General features: G+C 35.7%; 2 protein-coding genes across 2 annotated transcripts; both read right to left on the reverse strand.

Annotated features, from left to right (window-relative positions):
- Positions 1-6,936: 6,936 nt before the first annotated feature.
- Positions 6,937-8,813, reverse strand: LOC130985974 (aspartyl protease family protein At5g10770-like). Its single transcript, XM_057909224.1, has 2 exons — positions 8,475-8,813; positions 6,937-8,384 (listed from the first exon to the last, which is right to left on the reverse strand). The coding sequence occupies exons 1-2, from the start codon at positions 8,533-8,535 to the stop codon at positions 7,126-7,128; spliced, it is 1,320 nt and encodes a 439-aa protein (XP_057765207.1). The 5' UTR covers positions 8,536-8,813; the 3' UTR covers positions 6,937-7,125.
- Positions 8,814-9,038: 225 nt separating this feature from the next.
- On the reverse strand, positions 9,039-12,640 carry LOC130985972 (uncharacterized). The gene is made up of 4 exons (XM_057909223.1): positions 12,220-12,640; positions 11,966-12,101; positions 11,377-11,544; positions 9,039-10,284 (listed from the first exon to the last, which is right to left on the reverse strand). Exons 1-4 carry the CDS (start codon positions 12,405-12,407, stop codon positions 9,184-9,186), a joined length of 1,593 nt encoding a protein of 530 aa, XP_057765206.1. The 5' UTR covers positions 12,408-12,640; the 3' UTR covers positions 9,039-9,183.
- Between the last annotated feature and the right edge of the window lie 551 nt (positions 12,641-13,191).

The following is a 13,191-nucleotide window of genomic DNA, read 5'->3' on the forward strand; positions in this document are numbered from 1 at the left end:
TCCCCCTATTGAATTGTATATTCTGGTGTAATTGCTGAAGATGCGATATTGTGTATTTTGGTGTAATCTAGGCAGATTTAGAATTTTGGGAAAAATTCTTAAGATTTTAAGTCAAAAAAGAAAAAGAAAAATTCTTAAGATTTAAAATTTTCAAAGCTTGACATTTCATTCAACCCTGTAAATTTAATACTATATAAAACTCCGTTAAATAATTAATCAATTAATTATACTTCAAATATATTCATCATATAGAATTCATAGTAATAAAAAATAAAAATAGGGAACCGCTGCTAATTGAATAGGCATTTGAATGCTCCCGTGACTTAAAATATAAAGGGTAAATATCACTTTAAACCTCAAATTATTTATGCGCTATCAATTATATCTTAAATTATTGAAAATATTATTTTAAACCTTAAACTATTAATTTTATATCAATTTTATTATTTATCAATTTTTTTTGCTTCAAAAAATTAACGTGGTTTACCGGATGCCATGATGTATTTAAGATTATTATTTTTTAATCTATATTATATAAAACGACTTTATTATATGCATTACTAATCAAAAATTCAAAGAATGAAGAATGAATGAAGGGTTCAATTAATATATAAAATTAACAGTTCAAAGTTTAAAAAAGTATTTCCGATAATTTAAAATATCGAAGTACTAACCAACATTCACACTTTCTAAATAGTATCGGCAACTATATAGTGACATCATAATGCTAAACATGGACGCTCCCCATTGCAATCAGCAATAATTAGCATATAGCGCCATCACTACCCACCACGCACATGGCTTTCATTGCTTAATGGTTTGTATCTTCAATAATTACAAATGTCCAACTAAATATAATTATAACATACTACGGTTAAAATATAAAGGTTTCTTATAATTTTGTCATATTAGTTGAAATAACAATGCTAGGTTAAAAAACGTTTTTCAATCTTTTTCCCTTGTTTAGTTTGAACAATAGTTTATATGGTTGGCAGTTTCGAATTTTTCCAACCCATCTAGATTCTATAACAATTGGTATCTTCATAGAAATTTCGATTTTTAATTTATTTTATCTTTTTCGTTAAATATAGTAATATTCTTTATATTTGGAATTGTTAAATAGGATATCGAAAAATATCCTATCCGGCTCGATACCCGATTAGGTATTGAGTGTCTGACACTCGATAGTTTTGACACTCAAGTCAGGGTCGAGTATTGAAATTAAAAATTTTCAGGTATTGAGTATATCGATATTGTTGGAAAATTAATGAAATATACTTGTCTCAATTTTGATGATACCAAAACCCATAGATTTTCTTTTTCTATACTAGATTTTTTTGAACTCAAGTGTTAGAGTTCAGTTAACTAGCTAGACTGAAGATCGAATGACTGAAGATCGCAACTGAATTGGCTGAAGACAAATACTAAAGTATTTAATGGACGAAGTCTTCACTGAAGATTCAGTTATGACTTAATAACTAATGCTGGCCACGTAGAAATAGCGGACTGATACATAAGTCAAGTATCAGTTAACATTCTTCATCGGACTGAAGTCTAAGTTTAAAAGAAGCTACGTATACATCAAGTACAGCCGCATTAAATGCAAAGATATGAAGATCGTCCTTTCCTGTGCAGATCTTTCCTTTTTCGTGCTAACTTTCTAGAAGCACCATACTCGTACTGCTAAAGACGCTCATTCCTCAACAAATCAGGAGTCTCGAAGATTGAAGCCTCAGCCGAAAATTCAAATCTATCTCAAAAGGGTCAAATTCTTGAAGACCATCTTGCCAACGGATCTATTCAAGACTTTGCCTATAAATAGAGCTCGAGAATCATCTTCAATCTTCACCGATTCAAACACTCAAGCTGAACCTCTGTCAAAATTACGACTCAGCCTATTCACTGCTATCCAAAGTACGAATCGAAGAAGAGAATATCTAAAGTCCAAATCAGTTTACTGATTACCCAAATTCTCTTACACCCTTAGGCAATTTCATTGTAAATCCCTAGCCTAAGTTCTTGATTACAGAGAGCCTATTCTCTGTAATCCAATTGGTATTTCGAACCTCTTTCCAAAAGAGCGAAAAGAGAGTTTGAGAAAGTGTGAGTTCTAGACTGTTGTCTGAACTCAAGAATTCTTAGCTCCCGCAAGCAAGGCGGGTGTAGTCATTGCAATTGCGAGCTGAGAAGGAGACGAGAAGTCCAATCCAGAGTCTTGGCATTGAAACATAGTTTCAGTTTAAGGTTTGTTGTGCACCCGTAAGCACAAGCCCAGAGTGATTGTCAGTGTGATCTACTGAACGTGGACGTAGGAACTTGTTTCTGAACCACGTAAAAATCTTGAGTTTTTTATCGCTTTCAGTATTTACTATTTCTTACATGTGTGCAAACTCTTCATTTAACTGAAACTGATAAACTGAAAAGAGAAACATAAAAACTGATTAAGTGTTAATCTAAGGCTATTTCCTAAGTTTTATTTCCGTTGCTAGTGTTATCAGTCTAACTGACAAATCATTGGATAGTTAGTAAGATTTATAACACTCATCTAATTTCAAAATCTAGACTGAAATTTTACGTGGATTATCAGTTAAAGTCTTGTACCTAACTGAAATCAAAATACTGAAACTGATTCAGTATCAGTCTAAACCTCTTTCTAAACTGAAAAACTCTTTGACTGTTGACTTCAGTCTACACTTTACAGTATCAGTCGATACTCTTTGACTGGTGTATTCTTTCTAGGGCTGTAAACGAGCCAAGCTACTCGTGAGCTATTCGACGTTCGACTCGATAAAAGCTTGTTCGATAATTTAATGAACAGCTCGTTTAGCTAAACAAGCCAAGCTTGAAAATGACGATGCTCGGCTCGTTAGCTCGTGAACAAGCTCGTGAAAGTGATTTATCTTAAAAACATAAGATTATTCATTAAATGTCTTACTATATTTTATACTATATGTAGTAATTTTGGATTAAGTATATAACTAATATCATTTATTTACAAGAAAATAGTAAATATATTATATTTTTGTGAATAAAATAACTTATATATTTAAAAATTAACTTATGTATTAGGAAAATAACTAAAATTTTAAATAAATATTTAAATTTAAAAAGCTCGATTAGGCTCGGCACTGTATTCGACTCGATTAAAGCTCGATCGATAATTAATCAAATAGCTAGATTAGCTAAACGAGCCAAGCTTGAACAAGACACTATTCGGCTCGGCTCGGCTCGGCTCGATTACACCCCTAATTCTCTCCCCCTCCCATACACCAGTTCAGTGACCCTCCGGATCCAACAGATGTACTTGAATTAAATTTAATTAAATATTAATTTTATATTTCTATTTTTCTAAAATTTAAATTCCTATCATATTCCTAAAATTAAAATCTAATATTATAAATTTTAAGATGATTGCTTGTATGCATAAATGAAATTAGATGTCGCTGGAAAGATATATATATATATATATATATATATATATATATATATATATATGTGTGTGTGTGTGAATGGAATAATGATTGGAATGGAAAAATATACTAGGAGAAATGAATTGATAAGAATGAAATGGAATGAATACGGTAATAACAATATTATAGAATTATAGAAAATCATCATCATCATCATCATCATCATCATCATCATTATTATTATTAATTAATTAATATTTATTTATTATTAATATCATATTTTGTTACTCCCTTCGTCCACCAATTCGTGTCCTAAAGGAAGCAGGCACGGGTTTTAAGAGCATCCGCAGTGGCGACCCGATAAGGGGGACTCGAGTCACCCCCGAGATCGGGTCGCCCACTGCAGCGCAAGGCGACACGAGGCTACCCCGATCTATTAGGTGAGGCCTGATCCTTTAAAGTCCGAGCGCGTGTTTACACGCATAGAAAAAAAAAAAGCATACCTGAAAATCGGCGGAAGAAGTGACGAAGATGATGAAGCGCAGCAGCTTTATTTAGTTTTAGTTTTAGGTTTTTATTTTTAGGGCTTTTATTTAGCTTTGGACTTTTATTTTTAGGGCTATTATTTAGCTTTAATTTCTATTTATAAATACCACTCATTTTTTTGATTCACACACACAATAATTTTTTTATGTAATTTTTAAGATTTTTAAATTAATGCAATTTAAATTTGAAGTAAGTTGTGTTATTTGAATTTCTGCAATTAAAAATAAATGAAAAATACAATAATCAAAACTAAAAGATCAGGTCAGCTATCATGTCATCCCACTGCAGCCTCACTGACCCATGTGGCCCCCCTGTATCAGGTCAACTATCTAGGTTATCTCCACTGCTGATGCTCTAAGAAAAAGTGTATTGTTTATTTGTTGAGTGGAGAAGGGGACCCACAATTAGCAAGTATAGTTGAAAAAGTGTATTGTTTATTTGTTGAGTGGAGAAAGGAACCCACAATTAGTAAGTATAATTGACTAACGATATTTTTTAAGATTAAAAGTGATGGGTCCCTCAATGGCATATGTATAAATAAATGTAAAATATAAGGGTAGTATTAAGAAAATAGTTACTAAAAATAAGTAGGACACGAATTGGTGGACGAAGGGAATTATTATTATTATTATTATTATTATTATTATTATTATTATTATTATTAATTTTATTTTTATTATTAATATATTATTATTATATGAGATTAATTATGTCAAAATAAAAACAATTTTATTAATAAAGAAATAAATTTTATTTTGACTAATCTTATAATCGTGGGAATAAACAATACCATGAGAGAGGAAATGAATGAGTAATCACATATTCATAAGAATAGGCATTCCATCGGCAATGATGATTCTCGTTATAAAAATTATATCAGCCATAGGTTTAGGAATGGAAGGAAGAATAACCATTTTATTAATGCTATCAGTCATGCCTTGAATCTCTGACCTAGACCCCCGTCACCCTCCCCAATCCCCACGCCAAACCCTCTCCAACCTCTCTCTCTCTCTCTCTCTCTCTCTCTTCGACGTTGCGCTGATGTCGCAGTGCAGCCCACAAGCATGTGGCCCTCGCGCACGACACACATTCAGCCTCTCTTTTCCTTGCGTAGTTGCATCCTGCATAAGCGTCGCACCGCCTCAGATGCTCTGCCTCATGTTCTCTCTTGTCGTTGTCGAATGTCGTTTTGAGTTTTATTGCTTGAATTGTGTTTAAATTACTCCTATTTATGCGTGTATAAATTGAATTGAGTATGAATTATATTTGTATATATTTGGGTTCTACCAATTTGATGAACTTAACTGCTCAATTTTTTTGTTCTTGAATTACTCCATCAAAAAAAAATTGTCACATTATGGACGACATGAGTGTAGTTGGTAGTGGAGTAAGGGTCTCACTTTAAATGTGAGTGGAGTGGTATTGACCCTACTACTATAAATAAAAGTGATAATCTTTATGGACGGACTGAAAAAGAAATTATAGAAAAAAATTCATGGACAGAGAGAATGTTATTTATGAACTTAGGAATTTAGGTGCTCAATTTGATGAATTTGCTATTCTTTTGTCTGCTTATGAATTAAGTACTTTGAGTACTCTAATATCAGTTCGGGTAATCGAGTTGGATATTAAGATACTTGACTAGCAACTCAGGGTTAGGGTTAGGTATTAAAATTGCCTAAATTTTGGGATCAAGAGCCTGACAAAATCTCCCTGATCCGCTGTACATTCTTGTTTGTATTTTGGAGAATATGTGTTGTTTGTGTTACAACATAATATTACAGTTATAATTGAAAATAAATAACAAGGAAGACTCAAAAGTTTGAAGATAGGAATAATGGTTGGGACTTGGTCTCCAAGTTTACTTTGGGCTCAAGCTCGGACTTTGCTTTAGGCTCAAAGATAAAACTTGATCAACCGCATTCTCAATATTTATATTATTGGTCTCTAAGCTTCAAGACCTCTATAAATAGAGGATGAGCCTAATGCATTTGACACCAATACATCAAGTGCAAAGTGTCATTGTTGAATAGCAGTGTTGATAAGCTTGTTCCAATATTTTTGTATTGACAATTAGTCTAATTCACCTTTAGTTGAAGACTTGTGAACTACTTGGAGTCCAAGACTTGTGAATCCCAGGTTCTGATAAGTTAATAGAATAGTTGAGTGGACATTTGTTGGTCCAATTTATCTTCAATTAAAGTTTAATTGTTGATAGCACATTGAACGGTCAAATGAAATTTCTCCCCTATTGTATCTCGTCTTCTTGATTAAGAGGGATTCTTAATCTGGTTCTAGTATAATGTAATTCATTTTCTATAATGAATTCAGACTGCAAATTATGTACTAATAATTTGTACTCTTTCTATCTCAATTATGTAGGTCACATTTTCTTATTTGGACGTCTCAATTCTATAGGCTACTTTTTAGAATGAAAAATCAATACATAACAAATAACCACACACAACTCATTATATGCACACATGATATTTTCATTTCTCTCTGCGGCCGCGAAAAAAATTAACATTCTTAAATAATGAGATAATAACAATTATTATAGTAATAAGTAATTTGTTTTCATGGAAGTAATTGGTTGAGTCGAATATGATGAGCCTATAAGGTCATTTAATTTGGTGAATGAAATATATAAGATTGATATGATTGGAGGATGATTAAATAATCATCAAACTTTAGGATATTAAATAATCACTTAATTTAATGATAATAATATGAACTTAATTATTTATTATGGACCGAATTATGCAATCCAATCACTCAATTAAATTAAATAATTTAATAATCCTGCCTTATCACCCAAATCAAACGCAGACTTTACGTTTTTACTGTAGAAGAATCTGTCGTTCACAAACTTTCATGAATAATTCCGTGTTTTTTATTGACTCATAAATAAATAATTACAAGAAAGTTGAGCATTGCTAATTAAAAAAGGATTTACGGATTCACTTGAGAAATAATAGTATTAAAATCAATCGAACACTGTAGTTCCATTTAACACTGGAATACAAAGACAGTTTATAAATTGAATACATTTGAATACAAGGAAGATACGATGCATTACATACAAATTGAAGTAGAATAAATATAGTGATTGATATGTACATCTTACAACACAAGATAACCACCAACATTTATGCATCCAACTGCGCAACTAGCGACACCCACCAGCACCAAATCCAATTCTTGAACCAGCTATGTCATACACAACCTCCGTAGTCTGCTGCTGCTGGTTGCCGATGATGCCGAGATCCGAGTTAGCAGCAAACGACAAGCACGTCGTCCCCTTGTCCACTTCCAACACAACATTGTGCGGCGCCAGCTTCAGCGCCGCCCCTCCTTGAAACCTCATCTCAACTGCCGGAACAACGGCGGATACCTCAGCAGCAGACCCCGCGAAGCAAGCGTCCAGAATGGAAAACGCTTCAACCTGCTTATACTTTGGAGATATGATCTTCACCAGCGCCTCCCTCAGGGCCGTGTATACCGGCGATGAAAGCCGTGTTATGGTGGTGCCGGAGTCTATGATGGTCGGCACACTGTAGCTGGAAGCTGCCACGCCCAGCACCTTGCCAGAGACGGCTATGCCCGTGAGCTTCACAAAGTACAAGGAAGGATCGTGAGAGTCGGATAGCAAGGGGGTGAAGCTGGATGCAGAAGAAGTGGAACGAGTTCCGATGGAGAGATAGCCTCCAGACCCGGATTTCCCCAGCGGGGAAGCTGTTGGGAGGCAGTAAGAGAAGGCCTTGCCGTACTTGGTTGACAACTGGGATAGCATGGACAGAGGGCTCTTTGCAAGGCCAACCAGACCGGCTGATTTCCCAAAGAGGCCATCGTTGTTCTGACCACATCCGAACGTGAAATCAGGGAGCGTCTCAGCGCCAAAGGTGAGCGAGTCTTTGCTCAAGTAGCCCTGAGAGAAAGACTGATCACCATATGTTGCAGTGTACACACATTTATCCGAATTAGAGCACATAGGGCTGTTGAGAGTGGCATCTTTTAAGGAAGAGCACTCGGTTGCCTCACAGGGCAGAATTTTGTATGTGTTTGAAGATGAAGGGTCGAAGAGAGGCGCGGCTTGTGGATGGCAATAGGCCAAACAGGGCTGGCACTGAATCCATGAAAGGGAGCTCCCCGTGTCCACAACCACGGGATAGTAAGTCGGTGGACTTCCTACCCCGATTTTAGTGTAGTAATTCCCCACACCGAGGGACTCACCTGGATTCAGAGGGACGCTAACGGAAGTTCCCTCGATCAATCCACCGGGGACAGCTGCTGTCAAGTTCTGTCGGAGTCTTGAATTGAGAAACTTGACGCGGGCGTTATCCAGAGCAAGGACATCCGAGAAGGAAAGTGAGCTGGGGAAGTGATCCAGAGGCAGCTCAAGGGCGGGATGCTTCAGCCGCTCAACTTCTGCAAGAGTCAGTATATCAGTAAAATCGACAACATATATTTATGCAATGCGTGTATTGTGTAGTGACATGTTTATAAAAGGAAACATGCCTCTAATGGAAGATGTTCCAACGAGCAAGAGAGCGAAAAGAAGAGAGAAGAGCAGCTCCATTTCTGCAATGGCTTCTCACCCTCCAAGTTGGGGATTTATAGCAAATAAACATTAAGATAACTAAACCACCAATTAAGAGGGTGAGGTTCGAAGGGACATCTTAAACTGACTCGTGAGGCCTTCTCAACCAAGATGAGTCCGCATGTGGTTGAGGCATCTATTATCTCTTAATTTAGGGGCCCATTTCCTTTCCTTTTTGAAAGACTGCTGATTGAGGAATCAAGAATCGACCACCAATAATAACTAAATGATAAACCCACATCCCTTCATCCAGATCCCCAGCTAATTCTACTTCATCACGCAACTTAACAAAAAGATTCAAGGTGTTAGCTGATATGTCACGTACCTCTTGAGAAATTTTGGCTTCAACATTAATTGCACTCATAAATCCATTTTGCTTGCATGACTTCTCCATATCAAAGCAACTGAGAAAATTATAGTAATATATTCTTATATTAATTTGCGCATATGGAGAACTTGTAGCTCGAAGTTACCCACCGTTATTTAATGTCTTGAGATCAAATAAATCCAATTCAACTGAAAACATTTAAGCGAACACCACACTGAACTACAAACAACCAGGTACAATAAATTCTGTATCTATGGTTACAAATTTTACCAGAAAAAATCTGGATTTGTGTCGGCAAATTATGCCCTCCGGAAAGCATTGCTCTCACTGTCGGATTGCCGCTGTGAATAATGTGTACGGCGGCGCACACTCTCCTCAATGGTTGAGCTTCCTCCCTTCTCAGCTCCATAAACGCTTTTCTGAGTAGCATCCAGGAAGTTTCTACCAGAAGATGCACGATCAAGAATAGCTTCCTGTGCTTCAGCATCTGCTGCTGTCTTTAGACGTTTCCATCTTTGTTCCTCATGCCGTTGAGCATCCATTTCCATCTCCTTAAGCTTAGCAGCTCTCTCTTCTTCAGATAGTTTAGTAGCATTTCGGTGCCTGTTGTTCGACTCATGCCTTGGGGGCTTAACAGAGTTGCTTGAATAACTTCTCTTCTCATGACGAGGTTCAAGCAGCCGTTCTGAAGAACATTCCTTCTTATTGGATTCATAATATCTCTTCTTACTTCTATATTCGTCATCAACTCTGTCGTTTTTGCGATTAGGACTGCCACTTGGCCTCTGATTGTTGTACTCCTCATGACGTTTCTTTCTTCTACTATCTCCCTCACTCAATTCATCATCAGAAGTATGTGTTTTCTTACTCAAATGCTTTTCAGATCTGGAGCCCTTGTGGAGACTCTCTCTGTGTCTTTCCACTGTCGAAGAGGCATCAATTTTGCGATTAGGACTGCCACTTGGCCTCCGATCTTCGTACTCATCATGATATTTCTTTCTTCTACTATCTCCTTCCCTTGATCCATCATCAGAAGTATGGGTTCTCTTACTCGAATGCTTTTCAGACCTGGATCCCCTGTGGCGACTCTCTCTTTCTTTTTCCACTGTCAAAGAGGCATCCTCAGAGTCACTTGGTCTCCGATCTTTGTACTCATCATAATATTTCTTTCTTCTTCGATCTCCTTCACTCAATTCATCATCAGAAGTATGAGTTTTCTTACTCGAATGCTTTTCAGATCTGGAGCTCTTGTAATGACTCTCTCTGTGTTTTTCCACTGTCAAAGAGGCATCCTCAGAGTCATTTTCGGATGACAAATCCATCTTGTGTTTGGACTTCCTTTTGTGATGCTTTTTCCTGTGTTTCTTCTCATCCTTGTCTTTGTTCTTCTTTGCTTCTACCTGAAATTGACAATTGGCTAAAATAAGTCACAGTTCCACTAAATTCAAGGGTACAAGACAGCAAACATTCAATATGCTTGCACACCACACACACACACACACATATATCATACAAGGAACTTGTTAAAACAGATGAATGATGTCCAAATAAAAAATACTATATGGCCTAAATGTGATGTTGAATCAGAAACAAGGTTAGGAGCTTAATCAATTCCAAGGAAGAACAATTGTTTTAGAGGGAGCAGGACTTAATGTGGACCAATATGGTAATAATTTTCCTATTGCCAAAACAATAGTTGAATATAAGACATGTTGTGATCAGGTGTTACTTTTAGCACATTGGCAGGCAGGCACATGCCGGCCCGCACATCCTATTTTGAAATACCTATGTGAAATTTATCATCCTTCTCTCCTGGAAAAACCTATAGGTAGTAATTTCACAAACATACCATCTTGGCCAGAAAATACAAATACTCACCCAGAAAGAGAATCCAGGATAGTCGTCACACCAGCATGAAGGATGATAAATTTCATATAATTGTGTAGAACTTGGCAAAAATATTATTAGTTGAATCAACAAAAGGATATGAAACCAGCAGTTTATCAGAAAAATACCATCTTATGAGATTCACGTGTAATATACAATAATCCAGATGAATCATGAGACATCCTGTACAATACTGACAGAGAATAAACAAATGAAATTGATGCTAGTATTTCAGCGAATATTCACACAAATCCTGACAAGACATCCAACAATCTTTGGACACGGGAGCAAAGAAATAAAACGAAAAAACAATGAGGTGATAGAAAAAAAGAACTACAAAAATCACCAGTCTTTAACAGAACCACCTACATGAAATATTTAAGAAATCATCTTGACTGGCTAAAACACAGAGATGGGGCTTGATAAAACATTAATTGTTTTTAATCCAAGAATACCACACAGTTCGCTCCGCAATTAAAAAGATGATTGTGTTTACTACTATAAAACTCATGATAAATTCACTTTTGCTAACTATGGCAATGATCTTCAACAAAATGCATAATTTTTCAATCTACTTCTAATTTTCAACGCTCTAGCAGACTTACTGATTTGCGGATCATGTCCATCTGGATAGGGTTCTTCTTGATGCGCGCAAGAGATTCCTGTTCACTCCGACGGATAGAAAGCAGGGGATCGAAAGTAAGCTTCCTCCACGCATCATTGGCTGACTGTGGTTTATCCTCAAACAAAGCACCCAGAGAGGGTGGCTCCAGCTGCAACAATAATCACCATCCACATAAACTATTAGGGTGCGTTTAGCCGTTTACTTTGGTTGTAAAATTTTCATTGGAAAATGGTGGATAAGAAAAGATGAGAAAATATTACATTTTTCTAATTTTTTATCATATACCTAGAGATGAAAACATGAGAAAATGTTGGAAAATATTTTCACGCCACTGCCCAAAGATAAAAATGAGTGAAAAGGAGCTGCTCAAGAAAATATTTCACTATGCCGGGAGAAATTTTTCTATCATAGTAAACATGTGAAAATGGTGGAAAAAGGATTTAAATATATATTTTCTCTTCTTTTCTATCAAAGTAAACGGACCCTTAGCAGTTAGCAGTAGCACCCAAATCCTAATTAAAATCTCAACACAAAAAGAGGGGGACTTGATCTTTAATCAAATATAGTACCTCCTTGGCAGAAGTAGAAGATGATGCTGCGGCCCCCGGTTCTGCCTTGGGTAATGATTCAAGAGCCTTGAATCCAGAAGACCCCTTCCCCACAGCTAATCCAGAATCGTATAGAAATTCCAAACGCTCCTGGCCCCTGCCAAAACACAATGCAATAATATTAACGATATATTCATTAAAAAATGCAGAAACCCTAAGCCCTGATAAAAAAAACCCCAAAACAGAAATCAATGAAGGGGAAAGGAGGAAATTACGAAATAAGGCCAGCTTGTTCCTGAAGCTGGCGGAACTCGGCACGCTCGCGCTCTTCGTGGATCTGCTTGCGGAGTTCCTCGAGCTTTCTCTGCTCGGCTTCGTGCTTTTGCTCGGCTTTCCACACATTCTCGATGTTGCGGAGGCTGCCCGTATGCCATCCTTTCTTGTTCAGAAACTTGAGCGCCATCGTTATTCGATGTTATGCCGATTATAAACCTGAAATCGGCGGCTGATTGCTGAATTCCTCGCTAGATAGCACAGAATTTTTTGAGAGCACAGAACTGAGGACCCAATTTGATTTCAACTCAACTTTAGCCTACTCGGGTTCGAATGTCTTACTTATATAATGTTTTTTTAGGAGAAAATAGCATCTCGGAAGATATTGGAATGGAAAATGCATATATAAATATAACTTAAAATATAATGTTTGCGCAAAAGGAAAAATATCCGTATAGTCAAGTTGATCAATTTATTTTAGACACAAAATTTAAGAAATTAATATTTTAAATGTGCTTGGTAATAAAGTGAATATGTAATTAAATGTTTCGTTGCTTATACTTATTTTATATAATTGATCAATTTAATTGAGACGACCAAAAAATAAATATTAATCAATTTAATTGGAATGGGGAGAATAGTATTTAATACAATATTATTTAAATAATAAATAAACCAATAATAGTTTCTATCCAGATGGGATCCTCTATCCCAGAATATATTGTGTACCACGTGTACCACTCTTTATTTCTTTATTTTATAAATTATTTTTTATAAAAATAAAAATTACTATTATATTATAAACCTTAATTAATATTTATAATTAAAAAAATTAAAATTTTAAAGATTATATACCCTAACTTTGAATTAATGAACCCAAATAATCTATTATTAATTCAAATAAATATAAAAAATTAATTATAAACCCTTATTAATTATCTTTATATTATATAAAAGCATAATAAATTAAAATT

This window comes from Salvia miltiorrhiza, chromosome 5, assembly GCF_028751815.1.
Source record: "Salvia miltiorrhiza cultivar Shanhuang (shh) chromosome 5, IMPLAD_Smil_shh, whole genome shotgun sequence".
Taxonomy (NCBI): domain Eukaryota; kingdom Viridiplantae; phylum Streptophyta; class Magnoliopsida; order Lamiales; family Lamiaceae; genus Salvia; species Salvia miltiorrhiza.

Coding starts and splice junctions, on each gene's coding strand:
- LOC130985974 (XM_057909224.1), bottom strand. CDS start 8,535: ATGGAGCTGCTCTTCTCTCTTCTTTTCGCTCTCTTGCTCGTTGGAACA. Junction 8,385..8,474: donor TGGAACATCTTCCATTAGAG/GCATGTTTCCTT, acceptor TGACTCTTGCAG/AAGTTGAGCGGCTGAAGCAT.
- LOC130985972 (XM_057909223.1), bottom strand. CDS start 12,407: ATGGCGCTCAAGTTTCTGAACAAGAAAGGATGGCATACGGGCAGCCTC. Junction 12,102..12,219: donor GAACAAGCTGGCCTTATTTC/GTAATTTCCTCC, acceptor GTGTTTTGGCAG/GGGCCAGGAGCGTTTGGAAT. Junction 11,545..11,965: donor CTTCTACTTCTGCCAAGGAG/GTACTATATTTG, acceptor TTATTGTTGCAG/CTGGAGCCACCCTCTCTGGG.